The 24,131-nt window shown below is 37.2% G+C and overlaps 1 protein-coding gene across 2 annotated transcripts; it reads right to left on the bottom strand.

The window, feature by feature from the left end:
• Positions 1-9,764: 9,764 nt before the first annotated feature.
• Positions 9,765-23,881, bottom strand: cldn19 (claudin 19). Of its 2 annotated transcripts, none has more exons than XM_062986300.1 (5): positions 23,202-23,881; positions 16,735-16,899; positions 15,365-15,449; positions 14,420-14,566; positions 9,765-11,204 (listed from the first exon to the last, which is right to left on the bottom strand). In XM_062986300.1, the coding sequence occupies exons 1-5, from the start codon at positions 23,422-23,424 to the stop codon at positions 11,168-11,170; spliced, it is 657 nt and encodes a 218-aa protein (XP_062842370.1). In that variant the 5' UTR covers positions 23,425-23,881; the 3' UTR covers positions 9,765-11,167. The 2 variants fall into 2 exon arrangements, with proteins under 2 accessions (XP_062842370.1, XP_062842369.1); XM_062986299.1 differs by having other exon boundaries at positions 9,765-10,778.
• Between the last annotated feature and the right edge of the window lie 250 nt (positions 23,882-24,131).

Here is a 24,131-nt window from a genome sequence, read left to right as displayed (position 1 = left end):
TTCTACCACTGCCCTTTATATGATTGTTTAACACTATCATCGCTATGAAAACAGCAGGGAGCCTCAGATAGGTCATTTTGATAATCTGCACCAGGCTAAAGCAGATTTCTAAAATGTTTAATCATGATTAAATCTCCCTCATTAATGAAGCTGCTGTGTGAGTTTTCCTCATGCAGTAGAGATTATAAACTCTCAGCCGTGAAGCGACAAGAGATAATTTCATCTCCTGCAGAAATGTTTCTCAATCAGGTCTGTAAACAGTCACTGCCACTTAAGCAGCTGGAAAATGGTCCATTATATTTGTTTTATTTTCTCAAAACATCAGGTTGCCATTAGTAGGAAGAGTAATTAGAAAAATGCTGCCTCCTGGTGGAAACGAAGAGAAACTGCAATAAGTTTTAAAATAGAAGGTCTAATACCGAAGTTTATGACAAGAATATATTTTAAATGCATTTACTGTATACAAAACAGGATCCCTACAGACATGGTTTGGTGTGAAAAAATTCCACTGACCCTCAAAGAGCCCTGACCTCAACCCAACTGAAAATTAATGGGTAGAATACAAACAAATTTCCACAAACATGCACTAAATTCTTCTGACAGGCCTCCCCAGAAATGTAAAGGCTACTGTGGATGTAAAAAGTGCCGCACCTACATATTAATGTTCTTGATTTAGGAATGGGTTGTCCTACAAGCTCATGATCAGTTGTCCACATACTTTTGGACATATAGTTTACACAGGGCTGGTTTAACTACACCCAATAAAAAAAATGCATGTGTGACGATTATGTAAAAATATGAAAAAAATATGCATCTGTACACAGTGCAGTACCCAGTCTACAGTATCGATCAGTATCTGTTAGATTGGCACTTAGAAAACCAGATGGGTGGCACGGTGGCTCGCCTCACAGTAAAAAGGTCCTGGGTTTGATTCCCAGGTGGAGTGGTCCAGGTCCTTTCTGTGTGGAGTTTGCACGTTCTCTTCGTGTCCGTATGGGTTTCCTCCGGGAGCTCTGGTTTCCTCCGACAGGAAGGAGATACAAAAGAGATACTGACTGCGTAAACTGATGAATCTTGTGTAACCAGTAACTATAAATAAATAAACAAATAAAATAGGAAAAAGATCAGTCATTACCCTCAACTGTGAGTGCAGATGGTCCAGCAACTGCACCAAGCAGAAGACCAAACACAGCACAGAGGGCGATGCATGGTTAATGTCGGTCAAACACATGCTAAGCTTTAGATCTGAGCTTCCTGCTGTTTTTGACATTTCACAGCAAATTTTCAAGAAACAACAAGTGTTATCAGATATCAAACAGACGTCTTTAAAATAATTAATCTCTTATGTTATCGCTGTGATCTGAATTCTTTTTATCTGTAGAAGTCAGAAGTCAAGAATGTATTTAATAAAGAATCTAGAAAGTCAAGTTTTGTTGACACAATAAAGAGTGTATGTATTGCATATATGAGTGGACTGGTGTGAATAATTCAAGCATTATAGATGTACACTGTGTTAACATGGCTTTTAATGCTTCATGGTGTCATTTAAAAGGCCACATTTCCAAAATGATAACAGTAAATGCCACATAACCTTGCTGTGTAAGGTTGGCAAAGACATTAGCAAAAATTCTGGTCTGCATACATTATTATTATCCTAACACATATTAAAAACAAATTAATTCACTCAGAACACCCCATGAGACTCAGCACACTGACAGTGTCCCACTTGGATGCTGAGAGAGTGCCAAACTCCTTATTTACAGTCCATTTCTTAAGTAAGAAGCAAAGATGTGGCATTGATTATAGAGATGTGTTTAAGTTGTAGCCTAGTGGTTAAGGTACTGAGGCAGTTGTAGCCTTGTGGTTGAGGTACTGAGGCAGTTGTAGCCTAGTGGTTAAGGTACTGGGGCAGTTGTAGCCTAGTGGTTAAGGTACTGGGGCAGTTGTAGCCTTGTGGTTAAGGTACTGGGGCAGTTGTAGCCTTGTGGTTAAGGTACTGGACTAGTAATTAGAAGAACACTGGTTCAAACCCCACTACTGCCAGGTTGCCACTGTTGGGCCCTTGAGCAAGACACTTAACTATATTGCTTAGACTGTATGTCGCTTTGGATAAAAGCGTCTGCTAAATGCCGAATGTCATTACTCTTGACCACCAGGGTGCACTATTTGAATACTATTTCAGTAAATTCATTGGGAAAACAAACACACGTTGTATGCTTACCAATACAAAATTTAATGATTTACACATTTTTACCAACCACTTGATTTAGATTGGGGTCACTGTGGTCAAGAAACACTTTGGGCAAACATGCACACTCCCTGGACAGGGTGCCAATCCATTCCAGGGCATCACTCACACATTTACTCACACCTTAATTCAGTTCAGAGCATAATTTGGATATAAAATGAAACTGGAGTTCCTGAAGGAACACAGTGCAGACACAACTTTATATAAACAGTAACTGAATCAAGACTTAAAGATTATGGATCAATATGTATTTCAAATTAAAAGAAGGAACATCAAATTTCACACAGCCAATAATCTCATTTAAATTATGGAACCCTAGGGTTATAATTTGAAAAATCTTTGTGCAAAACTTCATATTTATGATCTGTTTTTGATCTCCGGTACCTCTCCAAGGCTGAGAACTGCAGCCCTAGGGATTAGAATATAGGTTATATGGCTTTAGGAGATAAGCAAGTTATGAAGGAGCTGAACCATCTAAGGCTTTAAAAGTCATACACAGGACATTAGTTATTACAGGCAGTCTGTGTGGAATTTTTACAGTCAGTCCATGTTAACTAAAATAGACAGGGGTAAGATAAAGTACTTTAAATAAAAAACTCTGCATCTGTGGCATTCCATTTCTACATTACATGGACAAAATATCTAAACACACCTATTTGTAGCAGGGATTTCAGGCACCCCTACTTCTAACAGGTATGTAAATTTAGGCGTACTGCCATGCAATCTCTCTAGACCCTAGCAATGGAATAGGTAGTACTGAAGAGCTAAATTACTTTTAGTGTGACACTGTTATAGGATGCCCTTCTTCTAACATGTCAAGTCTTCAGATTTCTGCCCTGGTAGAGCTTTCAGGTCAACAATAAATGCTGTTAAAAAAAATGGGCATGTCTAGTAGCCAGGTGCTGAGGCATCTAAGCAGCTGAGCAGCAAGTGTTTGGACCCAGTAGAGGCAGGTCTTAGCATGTCTTGAATAAAAAATAAAAAAAACATCTGGTCACCTACAGAGAACAAACAGCTGTCACACAGCCCTTAATATTAAGACAAATCAGCATTTTCCTCTCATTACCTTTTGACCAATACAAGATGATTTGCTTCCTTTAATCTTTTCTTTCTGTAAACTCTCTAGCTTCCTGTAAGACTTCCAGATCAAACATCTAGTATGCTTTATTCCCTCTCAAGCACCAGCTACCACATCACTCTAAGAAATCCTATTAATGACTTTGACTTCCTGCCAGGTCCACCCAGTCAGAACTGGCATTTTAGCTTTCCTTTAATTCCACAGCATTAAGGGGGTTTAGACTGGCACAACTGAAAGGAACAGACGAACTCTTCAGGTATAAAGAAAGAAGTAGAATAAAGACCCTTAGTGGATAATCACACAAAGTAACAAAAAAGCCTCTCTACTACATGAGCATTTGTGAGATCTGCACTGATGTTTAATGATATGGCCTGATCTGTAATCAACATTCAGTTTTTTTTCCAAAAGGTGTTAGTGGACTTTAGGTCAGGGCTCTGGATTTTCTCTAAACCAAACTCAAACAATGACTCCAAACATGATTATATGAGATAAGCATAGACTGGGATTGACAACTGAGCTTGGGGTTTGATTAAATGAAGAAAGGCCATTGCGGCATTTAATCATCAATAATAGTTAGTAATAATGTTACTGGTTCAATAATTCAAAATGCATTTCTCCATAGTATATGACTTCTTACACAAATCTCAAACATAAGAACTGTAGACAATGTAAAAAAACACAAAAACTGCCTGTCACAACAGTGCCACCCCAAATGCCTTTTCTTAATGGTCAGGTGATAATGATGAAGTCAAGTCAAGTCAAGTCAAGTCAACTTTATTTATATAGCGCTTTTTACAATATACATTGTCTCAAAGCAACTTTACAAAATCCAGGACCAACAGATACAAAAACCCCTGTTGAGCAAGCCGAGGGCGACTGTGGCAAGGAAAAACTCCCTGAAAATTACAGGAAGAAACCTTGAGAGGAACCAGACTCAACAGGGCCCATCCTTCTTGGGTGGTCTGGAGGATACTTTAAATAAATACACGATTTACACAAATCATACAAACACAGAATTGAATGATCTAAAAGTCATCCAGTGGTAATAAATAGATAAATAAACAATTAAATAATAATAGAGTTGTTATCCACTCTAGTCTTCAATAAAGTCTGTAGTGATTTCTTGTCGTTGCAATTACTCCAGACCCGTCACATCTGACAGGAGCAGCATCGTTGTCCCGGCAGTCTCGACTTTAATCCTTAACCTCGGCGGGTAAACAGGTTTCCATCAGAATGCCCTCGGGGTAAAACAACAGAGAATGTAGTTAATAATGTACAATGCTAGTTGACAAACAGTTTTACAGAGAGTTTTAGACTCCGGCAGCCCTAATTATTACAGCATAACTAAAAGGGAGAGCGAGCAGGTAACAAGGTCATGAAGGCTTTCACAGGACATCAGCGCCCACCTCTCCTACCCAAACCAGAGTGATTGGACAAGAGAGGCAGAACGACAGCGACCCAACATCCCTGATCACCACAAGTTTCTATGACCAAGAACCCCCAAGCTCTGCGCCTTTGTCTATACTAATCAAAAGCCTGAGAAAATAAATATGTTTTCAGTTTAGACTTAAACATTGAGACTGTGTCCGAATCCCGAACAGAGGCAGGAAGATTATTCCAGAGTTGTGGAGCTTTGTAAGAAAATGCTCTTCCACCAGCTTTGGTCTTTTTAATTTTAGGAACTATAAGTAACCCTGCATCTTGTGAACGAAGTGGACGTGCTGGATTGTAGTAATTAATAAGTTCACTCAGATACTGTGGAGCCAGACCATGTAGCGCTTTATAGGTTAGTAAAAGTATTTTGTAATCAATGCGAAATTTAACTGGCAGCCAGTGTAGAGATGATAGAACAGGAGTGATATGATCAAATTTTTTAGTTCTAGTTAGCACTCGAGCTGCTGCATTTTGAACTAACTGGAGTTTGTTTAAGGATCTACCAGAGCATCCAGTTAGAAGAGCATTACAATAATCTAACCGAGAAGTTATAAACGCATGGATCAGTTTTTCGGCGTCATTAACAGATAGTATATTTCTTATTTTAGAGATATTACGCAAATGATAGAAAGCAACTCTAGTAATATTATTAATGTGTGTATCAAAGGAGAGATCTGAATCTATTGTGACACCTAAGTTTTTTACATCTGGGCTGGGAGTAACAGAGAACGTGTTTAAGTTTAGCACCAGGTTAGACAACTTGTCTCTTGCAGCTTTAGAGCCAACAAGTAAAACCTCAGTTTTATCTGAATTAAGTAAAAGAAAATTACACGACATCCAGTTTTTTATGTCGTTTACACAATCTTCTATCTTACTGATTGTGTCAGTATCATTTGGTTTGGCTGATATATACAGCTGTGTGTCATCTGCATAGCAGTGAAAGTTTATGCCATGTTTATGAATAATTTCACCTAGTGGAAGCATATAGAGTGTAAATAATAGCGGTCCAAGTACCGACCCCTGTGGAACACCACACTTTACTTTTGTAGTTTCTGAGCATTTATTATTTACATAAACGAATTGAGAGCGGTCAGTCAAATATGATTGAAACCAAGAGAGTGCGAGTCCTTTAACACCTACTGTATTTTCTAGCCTCTCCAGTAAAATGTTATGATCGACCGTATCAAACGCTGCACTAAGATCTAATAGAACAAGAAAAGAGACACATCCATTATCAGAAGACATTAACAACTCGTTAACTACTCTAATTAATGCGGTTTCGGTACTATGGTTGGGTCTAAATCCTGATTGAAATTTTTCATGAATACAATTTTCATTCAAATAAGAACATAGCTGTTTGGAAACGACTTTTTCTAATATCTTTGAGACAAAAGGAAGGTTTGAAATTGGCCTATAATTAGATAAAACATGTGGATCAAGATTAGGTTTTTTAATCAGGGGTTTAATAACAGCACTTTTAAACAATTTAGGTACGTACCCAAGGCTAAGGGATGCATTGATTAATGTAAGCAGGGGCTCTACAATAGCTGGGAGTAAATCTTTAAGTAAACGAGTTGGAACAGGATCGAGTATACACGATGATGACTTCGATGATTTAATCAACACAGTTAGTTCATTTTGGGAGATTGGATTAAAGGAATTTAGTTGGATTAACTCGTTACTATTATCACCAATGCTGCTCGGAGTGAGTCCATACTTAACATTGGCAAGTGACACACTCTGACTCTGAAGTCGTATTTTTTCTATCTTGTCATTAAAGAATTTTAAAAAATCATCACTGGTACAGTCAGGCGGTATATTAGATTCAGTTTCATTGACGTTTTTAGTTAATTTGGACACTGTCTCAAAAAGGAATCTAGGATTGTTTTTATTTTTCTCTATTAGGGATGAATAATATAAAGATTTAGCTTTTATAAGTGCATGTTTATACTCAGTTAGAGCATCTTTCCAAGCAATCTTATACACCTCCAGTGTAGTGTGACGCCACTTACGTTCTAATTTCCGTGCTGCTTGTTTAAGTGCGCATGTGTGGTCATTGTACCAAGGAGCAAGTTTTTTCTCCCTAATCAGTTTAGTTTTGAGTGGGGCTACGTTATCTAAGGTTGTGCGCAGTACGGTCTCTAGGTTTTGAGTTGCCTGATCTAGTTCTTTAGGTTCTGATGCTGATATATTTGGTAATTCTGGTAGGCAGTTTATGAACGCTGCTGCAGTTGCAGATGTAATAGTGCGCTTACATTTAAAACGATTTGGTTGCTGTATATTATTGGACAGGGACACTTCATATATTAGTAGGGAGTGATCAGAGATTAAGTCATTCTGTGGTATAATTTCCAGGTTGTCTATGTTTATACCATAAGTAAGTATTAAATCTAAGGTATGTTTACAGCGGTGAGTGGGTCCTGTTACATTTTGGGTGATGCCTAAGGATTCTAAAATAGAATCAAACGCAATTTTGAGTGGATTACACTTATCCTCATAATGAATATTAAAGTCACCAACAATTAAAGCTTTCTTAGTTGATAAGACTAATTTAGAAAGAAAATCGGCAAATTCGTTAAGAAATTCTGAGTAAGGACCAGGGGGTCGATAAACAGTAACCAGTTTAAACATACTATTTTTATCAGATGAACATTTATTGGTTATGTCAGAGATAAGAACTTCAAACGAGTTTGTTATGGGAGATGATTTTACAGTAAGACCTATGTCTTTATCATAAATTGCGGCTATTCCTCCACCACGACCGCTAAGACGTGGCTTATGTTCATAACTGTAACCCGGAGGAGATGCTTCATTTAAACTTAGATACTCATCAGGTCTAGCCCAGGTCTCGGTTAAACACAGGGCACTAAGACAATTATCTGTAATTATTTCATTTACAATTACTGTTTTGCATGCAAGTGACCTGATGTTTAGAAGTCCTAACTTTAGTTTAACTTTACTAGGGTTTTCATGATGCTCATTTAGATTAATTTTAATTAAGTTATTATGACATACTTTTTGATTTTGTTTTGGCTTACACCTGCCACGGTAAACAGACACAGTCTCAATGGTTTGTGACCTAAGGATTCCGGGTGACGTCCGATGGCGACTCGCAGACAGTCGGTTAGGCCTGTTAGTCTGCTGCCTGGTCTTGGCTCTGGATAGTCATTTAACACTATCTGCCGCTACACTAACGCGGTGGTAAAGCCTGTCACCTATGCTGCAAGAAATGCGAGCAGCACCCTCCCACGTGGGGTGGACACCATCCCGCTTCAAAAGACCAGGCCTTCCCTCAAAGGTGGACCAGTTATCTACAAAATCGATGCAGTTTTCTGAGCACCATTTAGACATCCAGCGGTTCAGCGACAACAACCTGCTGTAGGTTTCGCCACTGGGTCGAATCGGTAAGGGGCCAGAGCACACTACTGCCTCAGACATCGACCTAGCTAACTCACACACCTCTTTAACATTACTCTTAGTAACCTCAGACTGCCGTAAACGAACATCATTAGTGCCGACGTGGATAACAATCTTCGAAAATCTACGATTAGCATTAGCCAGCACTTTCAGGTTTGCTCTGATGTCAGGCGCCCTTGCCCCCGGAATACAAGTGACTATGGTTGCTGGTGTCTCTATGGGGGTTGCAATACGCACGTGTCGGAGCTGAGAATCTCCTATAACCAGAGCACTTACATTAACAGGCTTCTCAGCGGGTGGCTCACTGAGTGGGGAAAACCTGTTGGACACGTGCAACTGAGATGGTCGGTGCTTTTCCCTACGACTATGTCGCCGAGACGTCACCCAGTCGCCCCGCTGTGAGGGCTCTAATGCCGGAGTCTGGGGTTCTGTACCTGAACTGCTGGCATTCGGGACTGCTACAGCTGAATCTAAGCACTCACTAGTAGTAGTCTGTTCTAACGCCCGAATGCGCCCTTCTAACACTGAGATCTTCTCCGTTAGACTAACCACTAATCTACACTTATCACATGTAAAGTTATCACTAAACACGGAGAAGGAATAACTGAACATATTACACTCGGAACATGGATACAGCGCTCCTGCTGGGGCCATAACAACAAAGAAATATACTTAGCTTTACAAGATGAGTTGGAGATGATGTTTATGTTGGATTCACCGGCGCTTCTGCTGGTAGTCACAGAAGAACGGCTTTAATTCCGGATGAAACAGGCGATGATGAGCTGGAATACAAAAACCACCAACCGAACCAACACAAACGTGCTTCGTTCGGACAAAAGCGGCTGTAATTCTAAAGGAAAACGGTGTTATGCGCTGGTGTACAAAACAAATAAACGCGCTTCCTACGAACAGAAACGGTTATAACTCCTCACAAAACAAAGGTGTTTTAAGAGCTGAAATACAGAACACAACCAAACACAAACGCGCTTCGTGCGGACCGAAAACGGTTTTAATTCTGGATAATTATGATGTTTATGCGCTGAAGTACAAAAACAAACAAAACCGGGCTTCGTTCGGATGCCGGTAGCAGAAGTTTCCTAGTTTCCAACACAGCACGAATTTACGTTAGTAAACACAAGCGCTTTTTTACGATAAACAAAATAAAACTAAATCAACAACACACGGAAGATTAACGTATAAATTATATGTTTAAAACATACGTATATAAAAAGTTATTTAGCTAAAGGCTACAAACAAACTACTAGGCTAGCGTCTCAGCGTGCGTACCACCGGAAGTGACGTGAGCCTAGTGACTCTTCGAACCGGAAGTGACGAAGAGGATTGACACTGATTACCATCAGTGCTCTGAAGTGCCTTCTAAATTTCTAAATTAATGAAGTGCCTTTCTAAATGTATGGACACAACTTACAGTACAGTACAGCACTAGTTTATCAAAGTAAGTAAACAACTAAAGGTAGACTGGCAACTTTACTTGTTTAGAGGTATTAAAAAGTGTAAATGACTTTGTAATTAATTAGTTAGTAAGGATGAGTGAATGAATGAATCGAAAATGCACCACACTTGCACTTACTATTGCATTTTATTTATTTCAAAACAGAAAAACAATCATACATACTACAATATTAGAAGACATCATTGATGGAAAATATACAGAACTAAAGTATTCTTGATTACAAGCTAAAACTGGCCATTACTGTCATAATGTCCTCAAAACAAATCAGGTTAGTGCTTTTCAATGCGAGTTGAATAGAACTCCGGACCGAGTCTGGAATCTTCATTCATCAAGACACATCATTTTTGCACTACATGTTTTATGAGGGGAAAAATGTAATGCAGTAATGCAATAGCACCGAGCTTTTATTCTAAATGTTGGTCTAATTACGGAATGTACTGTTTATCGGAAACATCAGGCAAATTGAAACAAAAGCAACAAAAGTGTATATCGTTTCTTTACAATTAAAATAATGCAGTAAAAAAGACATTACAGTTTGAGTTTACATTAAAGGCTAGGCTGTAGGACATGCAGTTACATTTGTAGCTTGGCAAATTAGCAAAAAAGGAGACAATGTAAGTAAGTCAAAAACTAGGATATATAATGGTATTATGCTACACAACAACAATGTAGATTTGCATAATTGATCAAATGCATCATTACGTACCCTGAATCAAGTGTCATGAATGTGAGAGATGTGTGAGGTCTAAAAAGTAACTTTTTATAGACTAAACTATTTATTTCATATTACACTTCATCTGTTTGGCTATCTGGTGATTTTCTGATTAGATAAATCAATACTAGGACTGTACACTAAATCATGGATTTATTTGGATATATATATTTTTTTTAACGAATCCAGTTCAGAAGCATTTACAACAAATTTAGAGAACAATGTTTGGAACAAAATATATCAAGGGGTTTATATTAGTAATCATTTTTAATTTGTGGATTTATTTTCTTATTTATTACCAAGAATGTCTTGTCAGATGCCAAAATCTAACCCAGCGTGAGACCAACGAAGTTGCCCTCTCCCAAACTACAAGAACTGCTCCCCTTTGTCTGGTGGAGAACTTTTAACATTTGCTCTGCAATTTAAAAGAAAAGAACACATTTGAGTATGCATACAGTTTTCTCATAAAGGTGGCATCTAAGATTTCAGAACATCCACCAGGTCATTATTGCATTGGATACAAAAAAATGTGAAACATGGGGCATTCACTTTTATGTTTACAGACAACGCATGCCATGAGTAGGTGTTTACAAAGACACGGGAGAAGCCAACCACACAACAATTACAGGGTAACAACATTTCAACCCACATTTATCAATCAGATTCTAATCGATCACATTACAAAACAAGGACGATACACAGAGGCAAGGGTCCAGATTTAAAGTCTAGGTAGAGGTGAAGGGGAAACAGAGAGTGCAGAGAGTGAAGCTTGACCAGTCCTCGAATAAACTCGGGGAGGTTTGGTCAGTCAGGGAAACTAGTCTCACTCATTAACTCAGCCCTGAATTAGAGAAAAGAAGAAGGAGACAGTTGGAAAAGAATCATTAGAGGAAAAGAATTGAGAAAGAGTCACAAGTCACATGTTCAACTTCTCAGATCAGGTTAGTCTCTTAAGACACGAAAAGGCTGGCATCAACATGAAAGGGTTAGTAAAGATAAAGAAACTATTTCAACATTTTGACATACAATATATGTCCAAAAAGTATGTGGATACTTCATCATAAGGTATAAGAACCTACACTCTTTAAAAAAAAAAGGCTTCCCATAAAGTTTTAGAGTGTCATGTAAATGCCCATGGATTTGGAAGTAAATGTTTAACAGATGTGATATTTGGGTATCCACATACTTTTGACTATGACATATGAGCTCTTTGAAATTTAAAGAATAGAGAACTGTATTTTTAAAAAAAATATGTACATTTAAATTAGGTGTTGTCTATGTTATTATGATTGACTGTTTAAACGTACACCATTTGGCCAAAAGTATGCAGACACCCTTCCTTAGTATTGATTTCAGGCTGATTTATTTTACAGATGTGTAAAATAAATCATACAATGTAGGTTATGTTTCCAAACATTTAGAAAAACCCATCTCCTGTTCCAGCATGACTGTGTCCGGTGCACAACAAGAGTTTTGGTTTGACAAGTTTGGTGTAGAGGAAATCACATTTTTACACAATGAGCACAAACATTTACGGACACACTCCAAAAAATGTGTAAAGCATTTAAAGAAGAGGGGTCCAAATCCATATTATTACTCATTGTTTTGGAATAGGATGTCAAACAAGTTCATGGTCAAGTGTCCACATATTTTAGCCATATAATTGTTTTTATTGTAAGGTACTGATGTTTCATGAGAATTTTATAGATATCTGTATTTTGGAGACGAGAGTTGAGCATTTTACTCTAAATTAGTGAAAAAAATTGCTGACTCTAGTTCACATCTCCCCTATTTGTTACAGCAGCAGAGGTGGGTAGTAACATCCTACATTTAGGCTGCGTTCACATGGACATTTTTGGCATTGGTCAGAAAAAATTATTTTTCTAAATGTTCCTGGCAAACAAGTCCTAAACCACATACACAATAATGGACAATAATGGATTTGTACTAATTTGCCATTGTATTATTTAGTACGAAACAATGAGGACTGGGACCTAAAGGTTTTTGTAACATGCTGGCTTAGTTGTATACTGGATATAAGAAGTATGAACAACACTATACTGTTTAATCAGGAAAATATATAAATCTAACATGTGGGACTCTTATTTTCACCAGCCAGTGGCAAATATCTATATTGAGTCATAACACACAGAGGAAATTACTATACTTAAGTAATCATTTGTTGCACGTGTCAGCATGTTTTTAATTTTAACATTTTAACCTCATGAATGCATCTGTGTGAAGCCCAGCTGACAAAATATTGAGAACAACTGATCTAACTCTTATGGTTTGGCACTCCATATTACCAACAGTTAACTACTGTTTATATGCCAAAGCTTTCATTTAGTATGTCAAACTCAGCATAAGATGCCAGCCTGTGTAATCCAATGATGACGTATACTATATGACCAGAAGTAGGTGGACACCTCTCCAAATTGTTGGGTTCAGGTGTTTCAGACACACCCATTGTTAACAGATGTATTAAAATTAATTATATAAATTCATCTTTGTGGCAACCTTTAAAAAAAGGCTCTTCCTATTCCAGCATGACTGTGCCCTGTGCACAGAGCTTCATAAATATATGATCTAACAAGTATGGTTTGAGAAACTTCAGTGGCCTGACGTTAAACCCAGTGGAACGTCAGTTGTAAGCCAGGCTTTCTTATTTAATGAAAATGGGATGTCAAACAAGCTCACAGTCACGTGTCCACATACTTTTGGCTATATAGTGTAATACAGACAGTGCACTTTAGGTTATTTTCTGTTTAATATTGTGTTATTTTTAGATTTGTACAAAACAGTAGTTAATAAAGTAGCTTTTTAAATTTTCATCGGCTGATTTTAAAAGTCTGTTAGAAACGTAAAGGTTTTGAATGGAAGCACAGCCCGTGTCACTCAATCATCCATGCCACTTTACATGATACAACACTATTAATCTATAGACTGTACAGGCAATTGTACAAATCCAGGTGAACATTTGGAATGTAGCTATTAATTCACAGTATTTGTTTTTATTCTACCCACCTCAGTAGTCCAATCCAAGCTGCATATACCAATATCAATATCTACACTTTAAAAGAACTTTCACCAATTAACAGTTAAATGCTCATTACGTCTGATCTCCTCAGTGAATTGTTGTTATGCAAGAAATGTAAAGCTGGCAAACAGAGCTCCATCCATGCAGCCATACCAAGCAAAGAGAAAGGTACTGTTCTTCCCTTCCCTTCCGTTTCAACTGTGACTGTCTCATTTTACAGTGAAAAGACCCTGATCCCAGATTACACCACTGTTCAACATAGGTGAGATGGTTACACCAGTTTGTAGTCAAATTTATACTTTACCAAGGGTTCATGTGTAAACAATCAAATAAGCTAAAATATTGGGACATTTATTTTTAGCATTTTTATTTTACTTTTTTGCCTTATAGAATATGGGGTATTTCTATTTATGTTAACAAAATACAGCAAATGACCAAATCATTCAAAAGTCATTTTAATAATGAACATTGCATATCTAAAATAATACTTATCAAAGGAAGGGAGTAATCTGATGCACATCTTGCATTATGGCTGTAGTTGGTAACTAAAACCACAAATAGTGAAAATAGTACTAAATCATAAAATAAAACAATAACAAGAAAGACCTGTCCTGCCATCTTAACTGACTTAGCTGTTGTTGGCTTATATTGCTTTTATATGTGATGTGTATTATTTACATTTGTATTATTCACAGACATCTCAGCTATTCTAAGCACATAGCAAGTGAATAAATGCTATTAAAATTAGTTGTAAATCAAACTAATAATCTCTAATTGCTTCTCTTTGGTTGGGATTTTCAGGGACGGATGTTTTCTTTACCACTGTGTTAAGTTTTTTTTTTTTTTTTACATTGTTTTACTGCTGTATGTATAAAAGAACTGGTGCATGAAAAGCAGAAACAGAGGTGTAATCGTGGTAAAGGTAAAGGGGAGGAGCTCTGTCTCTTGTGCCCAAAACTCTATACATTAATCTTTGTTTTATTAATTTGATGTGCTTTTAGTTGTGTTTTTAGACGTACTCCCTTCCAGAAGACGGTTGTGATTGCCGGTAATACTGCTGCCCCCTTTGATCCTCGTTTAGACAGGAGCAGCAGAGGAAAGAGCCACCCAGCATCGTCAAGCAGGCCGCCGCCCACCCCACAAACAGGGCGGAGCCAAATTCATACCTGCAAAAGAGGGAGGGGTGTAAGTTACACTTATTTTTTACTATTTAAAATGAACCACCAGACTTCAAAGCAAAAGTTGTACAGTTAAAACTAACTTACACTATAAAGCCAAAGGTGTGTGGACACTTGACCATATTAAACATTCCAAAACCATAGGCATTAGTATGGACTTGATCACCATTCACCTATTTGTGGCTATAACAAGCTTAAATTTCTTGGAAATGCTGTTGCCCAATATTTCAGACTATTTCTGTGGGAAATGTCTATTTAGTCATAAATTTTGATTTGGACAAGTAGGCCTAAATACCAACTGATGTTCCAAATTTATCCCCAAGGTGTTAATTGGGGTTGAGTTCAAGACTGTGCGGGGCCCTCCAGGTTCCTTCGCACCATACTTATAAAACTTTATAGACCTCACTGTGTAGAGGCACAGTGGTGTGTGCTGAAACATAAGAGATCCTCTCCCAAACTGTTGCCACAAAGTCAGAGGCATATGATATTAATAATAATGATAATAATATAAATAATGTATAATTATATTATATAATAATTATAAATTAATATTCTTTATTTTATAGCAATGGATGTAGATTAAAAGACCTGAACTCAGTAATTAGAAGTGTAGCCTAAATACTTTTGCCATATTGTGTAAATAATCAATTTGTATCAGAACATGTCCACATTATTTAATACCCAGATACCTGAAGACCAATTCAAACAAAAGAAAATGTTTAATTTTAATAATTGTTATTGTAGTCTAATATATGTAATATAATCTTAATAATATGAATGACTTACTTGGCATTTGCAGGTGTGTTTGGATCAAAGAAGTGGTAGGAGACCTGTGCAGCGTACCAAGATACAGATACCAGCGTGCAGACACCTGGCAGAAAGATACAAATCAGCACTGTTTATTTTCAGACCATTCACAAAAATCGGATGCTTTTGAACCTCCCAGTTCCTGTTTACTGCTATCTCTCAGCACGGTTAATGAAGCTTATATAAGGCACTTGTTTACCATCATGACTGATTTCCTGACTCACATGTGGAAATCTAGTCACACTTCCAGTAGCATTACAATGGAACAAGCTGTTCTATACAGTAAGGAGCCAAAACATTAGAACAGCTTGCTTAATATGCTGACAAAACAGCTCTGACCTGACAGACATGGACTCACCAGGACATCTGGAGGTGTTTTGTGGTATCTTTTACCAGGACATTACTAGTAGGTCCTTCAGTTTCAGTACATTGCAAGGTGGATTGTTGTACAGGCTGGATTTATCTGACCAGTCAACCTTCTTCCTTTGCTCCAATGCCCAGTTGTAATGATTGCATGCTCATTGTAGGTACATTTGATAGTCGATTGGTAGTTTAACTGGCCTGTGACTACACAGCCCAATAAACAGAATGATTTAATGCACAGTATATGGTGAGACATTTACCTCATAACCAGCATTAAAATTATCTGCAATTTGAGCGACAGTAGCCCATATAATGGTCAGAACCAGACATAGCCTTCATGTCCTTCAAGAGTACTGGCTGACCAACAACCTGCTGGTGGCTTGTCCTTCCTTGGACCACTGCCTGTTAGCACCCAGTGCTCTTTCAAAGATCCTTCAGCCTAGCTGTCTGTTCATAGCGATAGTAACCTTATCAATGTCCCTCAAGTACTTATGCTGATCATATCTGCTGCCTGTGTCGAGCACAATTGTTTATTGGTCAGTATGCAGTTTGGGGAGTGGTCAGTGTGCTTATCAGTGTACTCTGATTCATAGGGTGAATCATACACAATAATTATTACAAATCTTCAGGATTACCTCAAAACAGAAAACACTGAGTACATATTACAATAATTTGTAGTAATTGTTTCCTCTAATTGATTGGTTGAAGCTAGTGGCTTATAATTGTCCATATAAATAGGATTAGTTTGAATTGACCCAATACACCAAGCCACATTTCTACAATAAGAAAGTCTAGGAAGTGGGATGAGCAGATCCCACAAAGCGAATCATAGATTTTCACTCTGGCTAACAAGAAGCAGCCAAGTAAAAGTACCAGTTTTTTCAGTCACAGTAAGTAAACAGTAGCAGAAATCATGTCAGTCATTGAACAGTTGACAGGCAGAACATATTCTGTGTTTTGTAAGTGGTGTGAATACTAGAAATTACCTGCAAGTAGAAAGAGTCCCCCTCCAGCCACAGCAATCTTGCTTTTGGTGGATGGGTTATTGTCACCCACTCTTGTGCATTTCATGCCAACCACACTTACGATAATGCCAATAAAGCCCATCAGCACAGATATTACCATCAGGGCTCGGCAGGTCTGGATGTGGACTAAGAGGAACACAAAAATAGATTAGTTCAATTTGTTGAAGAATAAACGTAGTATATATACAGCTGCACCTAAAAAATTAAAACATTAAAACAATTTTGACACCATTTAGAGTTTGAAACACCTATTAATTCAAATGAAAGCCAAATGTGCCATATGAAATATCATACTGTGTCTGATGCACGTAACATTTAAAGATCCCATGTACATTCTATACCCTGTAACAGACTGGCAACCTGTCTGGGGTCTTTCCTGCCTTTGGCCCATTAAATCGTACCCAGTGTGACCAGGACTAAGCGAAAGTAAAATGGACAATAAAGGAATGAATGTACTTTTCTAGCTGCTGTTTTCTTTTGTCTGTGTTTCTTATCCTTGTCAGCGGAAGCATAACCTGAAGCAACAATGGACTGAAGCTGATTCTGTGTGCCGCTAAGTGCATGAATGTAAAATCAAAACAAGTCCAGAGTACAGATGTGATGTCGAAGGCTGCAAATGGCCTTGAAACTGCAGATTAAGAACCCCCATATAAAGAAGGGTTGTCTGCTATATAATGAGAGAACTGAGCACATGTTTTGTGTAAAAAGGTGTAAACTAAAAAGGCTTGAGATTAGTTACACAGAATTAAATTAAATGTTTATTTAAAAATATTTATAAAGGGTTTTTAGGCCCACTGAGATCCATTTAGGTCCATTAATCCCAAAGTTTAGACTGTTAATAGGGCTGGAAATACATTACATAGACAAAAGTTTGTGGACATCCAACAAACCAAAACATCTCTCTTCAGAAAAATGGTCATTTATTTAGTTGGTCCCTCCTCTACTCCTATAACAGCCTTTACTCTTCTGGGACAGATTTTCAGCTTTTTAAATTTGGAACCAGACTGTTGGGGATTGGCTTCTCATTTTAAACAAGTACAGTGTGATAAAGTCTGGCTTTCAATCAGCATTTAAATTCATTTCCAATGTTTTGAATGGGGTTCAGCTCCAGGCCCAGTGCAGTCCACTTTACTGAGAAATTGTTATTTTATAAACGTTGAAGTTATTGTAAAGAATATTTCTAGTTGGATAATAATTTAAGTAATGCAAGTGGTGTCATTTATTTTTTTTCCCCCTTAGAACTGTAGTTGTGACTGCTCAGGTGGCGCAGCGGTAAAATACGCTAGCACACCAGAGCTGGAATTTCGAATACATCGTATCGAATCTCAGCTCTGCACCAGTAGAGAGAAAGCATGAAGCAATTGGGTAAAAACTGGACACACCAAAAAAATCGGGAGAAAAAGGGAGAAAATGCATTAAAAAAAGAATTGTAATTGTGTTCTGATTGGGTTAAATGGATTGCTTAACATGTTGAACTTACTTAAATACAAATCTAGTCAAAAACTACTAAAATATTTTTGTCCATTTTAAATTATTTTAAATTACTTTATGGCCATGCTTACGTTTTTTGAGAAGCTGCCTCTCAGAAATTCCTCAAATATCCCACACACTTTTTAGTGCATACATAACGCCGTAGGAGGGCATTTTTACATGTTTACTACAAATGGGATTAGTGTAGCTCTTCCACAAAGAAGGATTGTTCTTTGGTGTGATGCCCCTTTTGTATGGTGCAGATGCATATAACATGTTAGTCCAGTATATAACAAAATATCTAATGTCTAATGAGGATCCAACAGTGTTGCAAAGTCTTCTCACTTTCTACTTACTTTCTCAAGCAATTATTCATCTGATCTTCAGTAAATAAAAAAGTAGCCCAGACATGAAATGAAGCAATAAAACGAGTTTGACAGGGTTTTACAAAGAAAGAGAGAGCAGAAGAGTCACTTTAAAGTCAGATTTATGCCTCTAGGTCACCTTTGAAGAAAGATTTCAGTGGTGTACACAAGAAAGTGATTTTATTTTGCCTGCTTTTATCCCACTTGCTTTATTTTTTTATTTGTGTAGAAGAAGTTTGGCCTGACCCAGCAGGGTGTTGCTTTGATCCCCGAGGTCCTGTCTGAATAGAAGTAGTTAGAGTCAGGCCGAGGAGAGGGGTGGAGGTTGCCTCCCACCAGCTAGTGCTTTTAGTGCCAAGCTTCGCAGTGCCTGGCACAAACAGAGAGCAGCGAGCATATACTCTGGCAGAGGGCATGCTTCAAGAAGATGCGTGTGTGTGTTTTAGGCATTGTCTATTGTTCGGTCACTCGTGGGCTGCTTTGTACGTCATATCAGACGCATCTCTGTGCATTCCTTGCAAAAGAGATGTCATATTTCATTATTAATAATTGTCAGTTTTTTTAATTAAAAGCACTTAAGTTTGCTTTGACACTGTGTTTTAGGGTCTTGTCTTCCTAAGCAATGTATATCATTCCCAACTTTCTGCCAAAGGCAGTTTTTTTAATCTAATGTCTATCGTTACCATGCAGCAAGTAATTTCAATAAAGTTCAGACCAGATTGCCAGTCCCTGCTCCTAAGTGTCCTCAATACATGATATTTTACAGTAGGCATCATGCCACCATGCTAATGTGCTTAGTTAAATTTATGCCACACATCCCACTAATTACAAATCAGGATAAATGTTCCACTATACTGTAGACCTTCAGCCAACTAACTGGTGAGTCTTTCAATTTTATACATTCTTTGCGAGCAAGAATAGCCTTTTAGGGCAACACCTTAGATTTATTTAATTAGTTTAATTCATGGACAACAGAAACATTCAATTCTAAAGTTTAGAACTATGTTCAGTGGCTGTGGACAGTTTCTGTCATAGTCATAGACCTTACAAAGAGATGATCTAATTTGAATACTCAAACATTATAAATTGGCAAGTTGCATAAGATTAAAGCTAGTTTTACAGTTACAAGGGGGTATGAATACCTTTTAAAATATCTCATTTCAGTTTTAATGCACTATTGAAAGCTTTTCACTTAGCTAATACCATCATTGTGGTCAAACATGGTGATGGCAGCATTGTGCTTTGGGAGTGCTTCTCAGTTGCAGGGGCAATGAGACAAAAAATTAAATTACTTAACAATAACAACAATAGGGTGTTTCTATACTATTATGTTAACAATGACCCAAAGAATACAACCAAAACATCATCTGGCTTCAAAGCATATCTCCGAATGTCCTTGAGTGGCCCAGCCAAACTAACTTTAAACCCAATTAAAGCTTGTGAGGATTTTTAATGAAAAATTGGATAAACTGCCTAAATTCATGTGGCCAAATCTGGAGATGTGTAGATTGATGGGTGTGGGTAGATTGCATACACAACACAATATAGAGTGCAGAAAAGTCAAGAGTTCTGAATACTTCCTGAATCCACTGTAAGCACCTAGGTATATTATTGTTTTTGTACTGTATTATATAGTTAAAGGGAACTGAATATATTTAAGGTACTGTATAACTAAGCCTTGCCAGTTCCATACAGTGACTGCCTTCTTGCCTGCACTTCTTGAATAAATGTTATTATGCATGCTGTCAGCTGACTTTTGGACAGTGTGGACCAAAGGCAAACAATACAGGCCTGTAGGCCACTATCTGTATATACATAAGCCAGAACATTGCGGGCACTATCTATACAGATGACATAAGACTAGGCCAACAATGGCACTAGCAAGAGAGGGGACAGTGGAATCAGACTGTCCCATCACTCTTTGTGGGACCAGGGCTGGAGAATTCTCCACAAGTTCTACAGTACTCTCTTAAAAATATAAAAGCTTGAATAAATCAGCACGTCCTTATCCAAACGTCTAATAAAACAAACATAACTATGTTGAGTAGCAAATCTGCCTGAGAAAACATTGCTGATTTCACTCGTTTTACAATTGGTCTGTAAAACTAAAAGCTCCATAAAAAAAAAATGGTGTATCATTTGGTTTTGCTCTTTTGTTTATTTTTCACTTGTATATTTTTGAAATCTTACTTTTTCTAGTGCAATCTTAAATAAGCTTCAGCTTTAGTTTTTCATGTTCTGATAATTCCTGTTACACCTTGCTTTTGCTTTAGCAAGTATATGTTACTGATGTCCTGTAGCAATATAGCCCATATCAAGCACTTTCTTCAGATCAGATAGCCTACTGTTTTACCTTTAGGATTACTCACAGCTTAATGACTAGTAGATTTTATCACCCCAAGCTCTGGAATAGTTTATCAATTTTTAATTTTTAATTTTTAAAGCAATTAATAAATCTTTAATGTTGCAGATTATATCAAGTCAATCATTTTTGATCAATTTTATAACTATACATTTTGATAATATCACAAACAAACCTACGTACAGGTACAGGAAATTAGTATGTATGCATGTAAGGCTGTTTCAACCCTATATTCATTTTCTATTATTTATTTATTGAGTATTTTCCTTGTGTGATTTTTTTATCTCGGTACATAAATTCACCACATTTAGAGCCTAGCACAACATTTCCCCCCTACATTACTGTACATAAAATAAAGGGTGAACTATATATTTTTGCATCCAAAAATAAAATGGCCTACTACTTTGTAAAAACTTTGATTTAACATAATACTTAAATTATGTTTCTCTACAATTAAAATTGAAAGCATTTTTAATGGGACCACAAGCAGGGTACAGTTTACAGTTACAGTTTTTTGAGAGTAAATGCATTAAAGATGTGACATGTCTGCTTTTTATAGGTTACCTGTTTTACAGATTAAATAGTAGTAAAAGTAGTAATTATTGTTATTTAATTATTGTACTATAACTTGTCTATTGATTAAAAAATGAATTATGAGAAAAACTGAAATGTTCCTAAAATCTTTGACTTTGTTTCAATCTGCACAGAAGAACCTTTAACCACTTAAACAATTAATACACAAGTGGTAAAGTCAATTGTCAAATATTTTGGGTGTTGTGAAGGATTCATTTGCACTTTTTTTAAGTTCTAACTTTAGTTACTTGTATAAAGTATTTGTAAATTGTGATTTTAAGTCTATACTACATGGACTTCTTCCAATAAAAGCTAAATACTTAAACTACAACTGATGTACTCTTCAGGATACTGCCTAAGTGATAAAAATGGTCACTGGTCAAATGGTCATGTTTTTAAGAGTGTATATTGTATTCCAGATAGTGTAATTCTCTATTATATTTTAATAATAGAAACAGAAACATGAAAAAAAACAGCATTATGTTCTTATATCATTTTACAGGTAAGCTGGACAGTCACTGATATGAAGCTCATGTTTTGTAAAGCTCAGAGTTTGAAATGATGTGATTATCTACTGTATATTTTATCATAAGCTGTAGGCCTGTTAGAACAGCCAGAAACAATGCTAGTGAATTGTGTGGGGAAGTGCATTTAGCATTCTGAACATATCTTTGGTGTTTCTCTCAACACTGGCCTTTTCTTCTCAAAACAACTGGCATTCATGGCGTCAGGACAATAAGCTGTTTCTCTTGTAGTGATGTGGCAAATAATAATAATATATTCATTAATGTGATGAATGAAAGAAAATTTTGTCTTTAATGTCATACAAATGCAAATAGGAAACATTTAACATTATAATGCCAAATTACAAATGTCAGAATATGAATTTCTTTTATATACATTTTAGTTTTTTTCATTTCTCATGCTAGTAATAATTTTTCATGGCAATAAAACAAACAGTGATGGTGGCTTTAAACACTTTCCAATAACTGTGTGATGGTATTCTATATTGTTTCACTTGTCTCTTTCTGCCAAACTTAGGGTGTCTGATGCCTTGGCTTTGATTAAGAAAATGTATTCATTTATTTATTTAGAATCGTTGATTAAATCTGTTTGGTTGTACTGGCAATAAATCATACTGTATTTTCATGCTATTTTTTTTTTTTGATTTAGTACAAATTAAGCTTTGATGTAAATATCTTTTTCAAAAATTGAAAAAAGTGGAATCTTTTCTCTAGATCAAAACCTACACTTCAAAACAGGGTTGTGAAGAGACCTCAAAGTAAAATGTACTCGCAGAAGCATCATGCAATCTTGATCTTGATCTTTAGAGGAGTACTGTTTCTTTATACCATGTACAGTATAATATTGCAATTTTAAGCCAAATCAATTTTTAACTGATTCTAAACTCTACTGAGTTGACACTCAGTCATTGACATTTTTTTAAATGCCTGAAGTCAAAAAAATCACCTCTTTCTAAAAACTTTTTTTCAGGTCCTATTTTTAATTTATAAACAAGTGCTTAGGTTTATTTGTAGGCATAGTTTAATTATTATTCAGAAATTACCAACACAGCACCCCCCTTTGAGTGCATGCCAGCTTCAGCAAAGCAAATAAACACAATTAAAACTGTCAGTTTTTTCAATTAAAATACTTACAGTCAAGTGAAAGCAACGAGTCAAAGATCTTGCACTGCACCTGTCCTGTACTCTGTGATGCACAGGACATCCACAGACCCTCGTACAACCCCACTGCCATGATGATAGCGTCACCTGCATAGGATGACTGCTTCCACTGGGGAAGCACCGTAGTCGAGATGATGCCAATCCATCCACCCAGCGCCAAGAAGTAGCCCAGGAGCTGAAATCCTGAGTTTGCCATCCTGTCTTACGGTTGTTAGAATGCCAATTGTTGCGAATTCAGTTAAAGTTCTGTGATTTCTTTTTCCTATAAATCAAGATACAGTTCTACCAAAATGGCAAAATACCTGTTGCAGCTGACAGCCAACTTTCCCATACACTTTGAACACACTGTACTAGTTTTCTAGAGCTGGTAACTGCAGCAAACAAGGCACTTCAGAGTGACTTGAACAAACAAAAGGAAATGGTTTCTTCCTCGCACCAACTCTCTGGTCACTTGCTCCACTCTTATCACTCACGTTCACTTCTGTAAATGGCATCTGGAGCTTTGCAAGACCCAGATACAGTCCTAAATGTGACCTCTTGCCAGTTTTTCTCCAGACTTGGCAAGGCGTAGCTCAGTGTGGCCAGGATTACCGTCAGGCTTGGCTTGAGTGCTGCTCTAGTGACTGCATATCTGCTCTTGTCACTCTCTACTATGTCTGTGTGGTACTTAGGAGGCTAAGCAGCAATAATAGGGAGGAAAAACAGAGGCAATACTTTAGAAGCAAAAGCATCCCTGACAGGCTGAATGCAAAAAAGGGGGCGGAGGGTCAGGCCTCCAAGCTTATCTCGACTGGACGAGCTGCTTAAGAGGCAACGAAAGGAATGCAAGGTTCTGCTCATTAAATCTGCATGTCCCAAGCAGAACCGAGCCACACAATTAGTGTGGGACTGAAGTGCTTTTAA

The sequence above is a fragment of the Trichomycterus rosablanca genome, chromosome 24, assembly GCF_030014385.1.
Source record: "Trichomycterus rosablanca isolate fTriRos1 chromosome 24, fTriRos1.hap1, whole genome shotgun sequence".
Classification (NCBI taxonomy): domain Eukaryota; kingdom Metazoa; phylum Chordata; class Actinopteri; order Siluriformes; family Trichomycteridae; genus Trichomycterus; species Trichomycterus rosablanca.
This window is presented reverse-complemented; position numbering and strand designations above follow the sequence as displayed.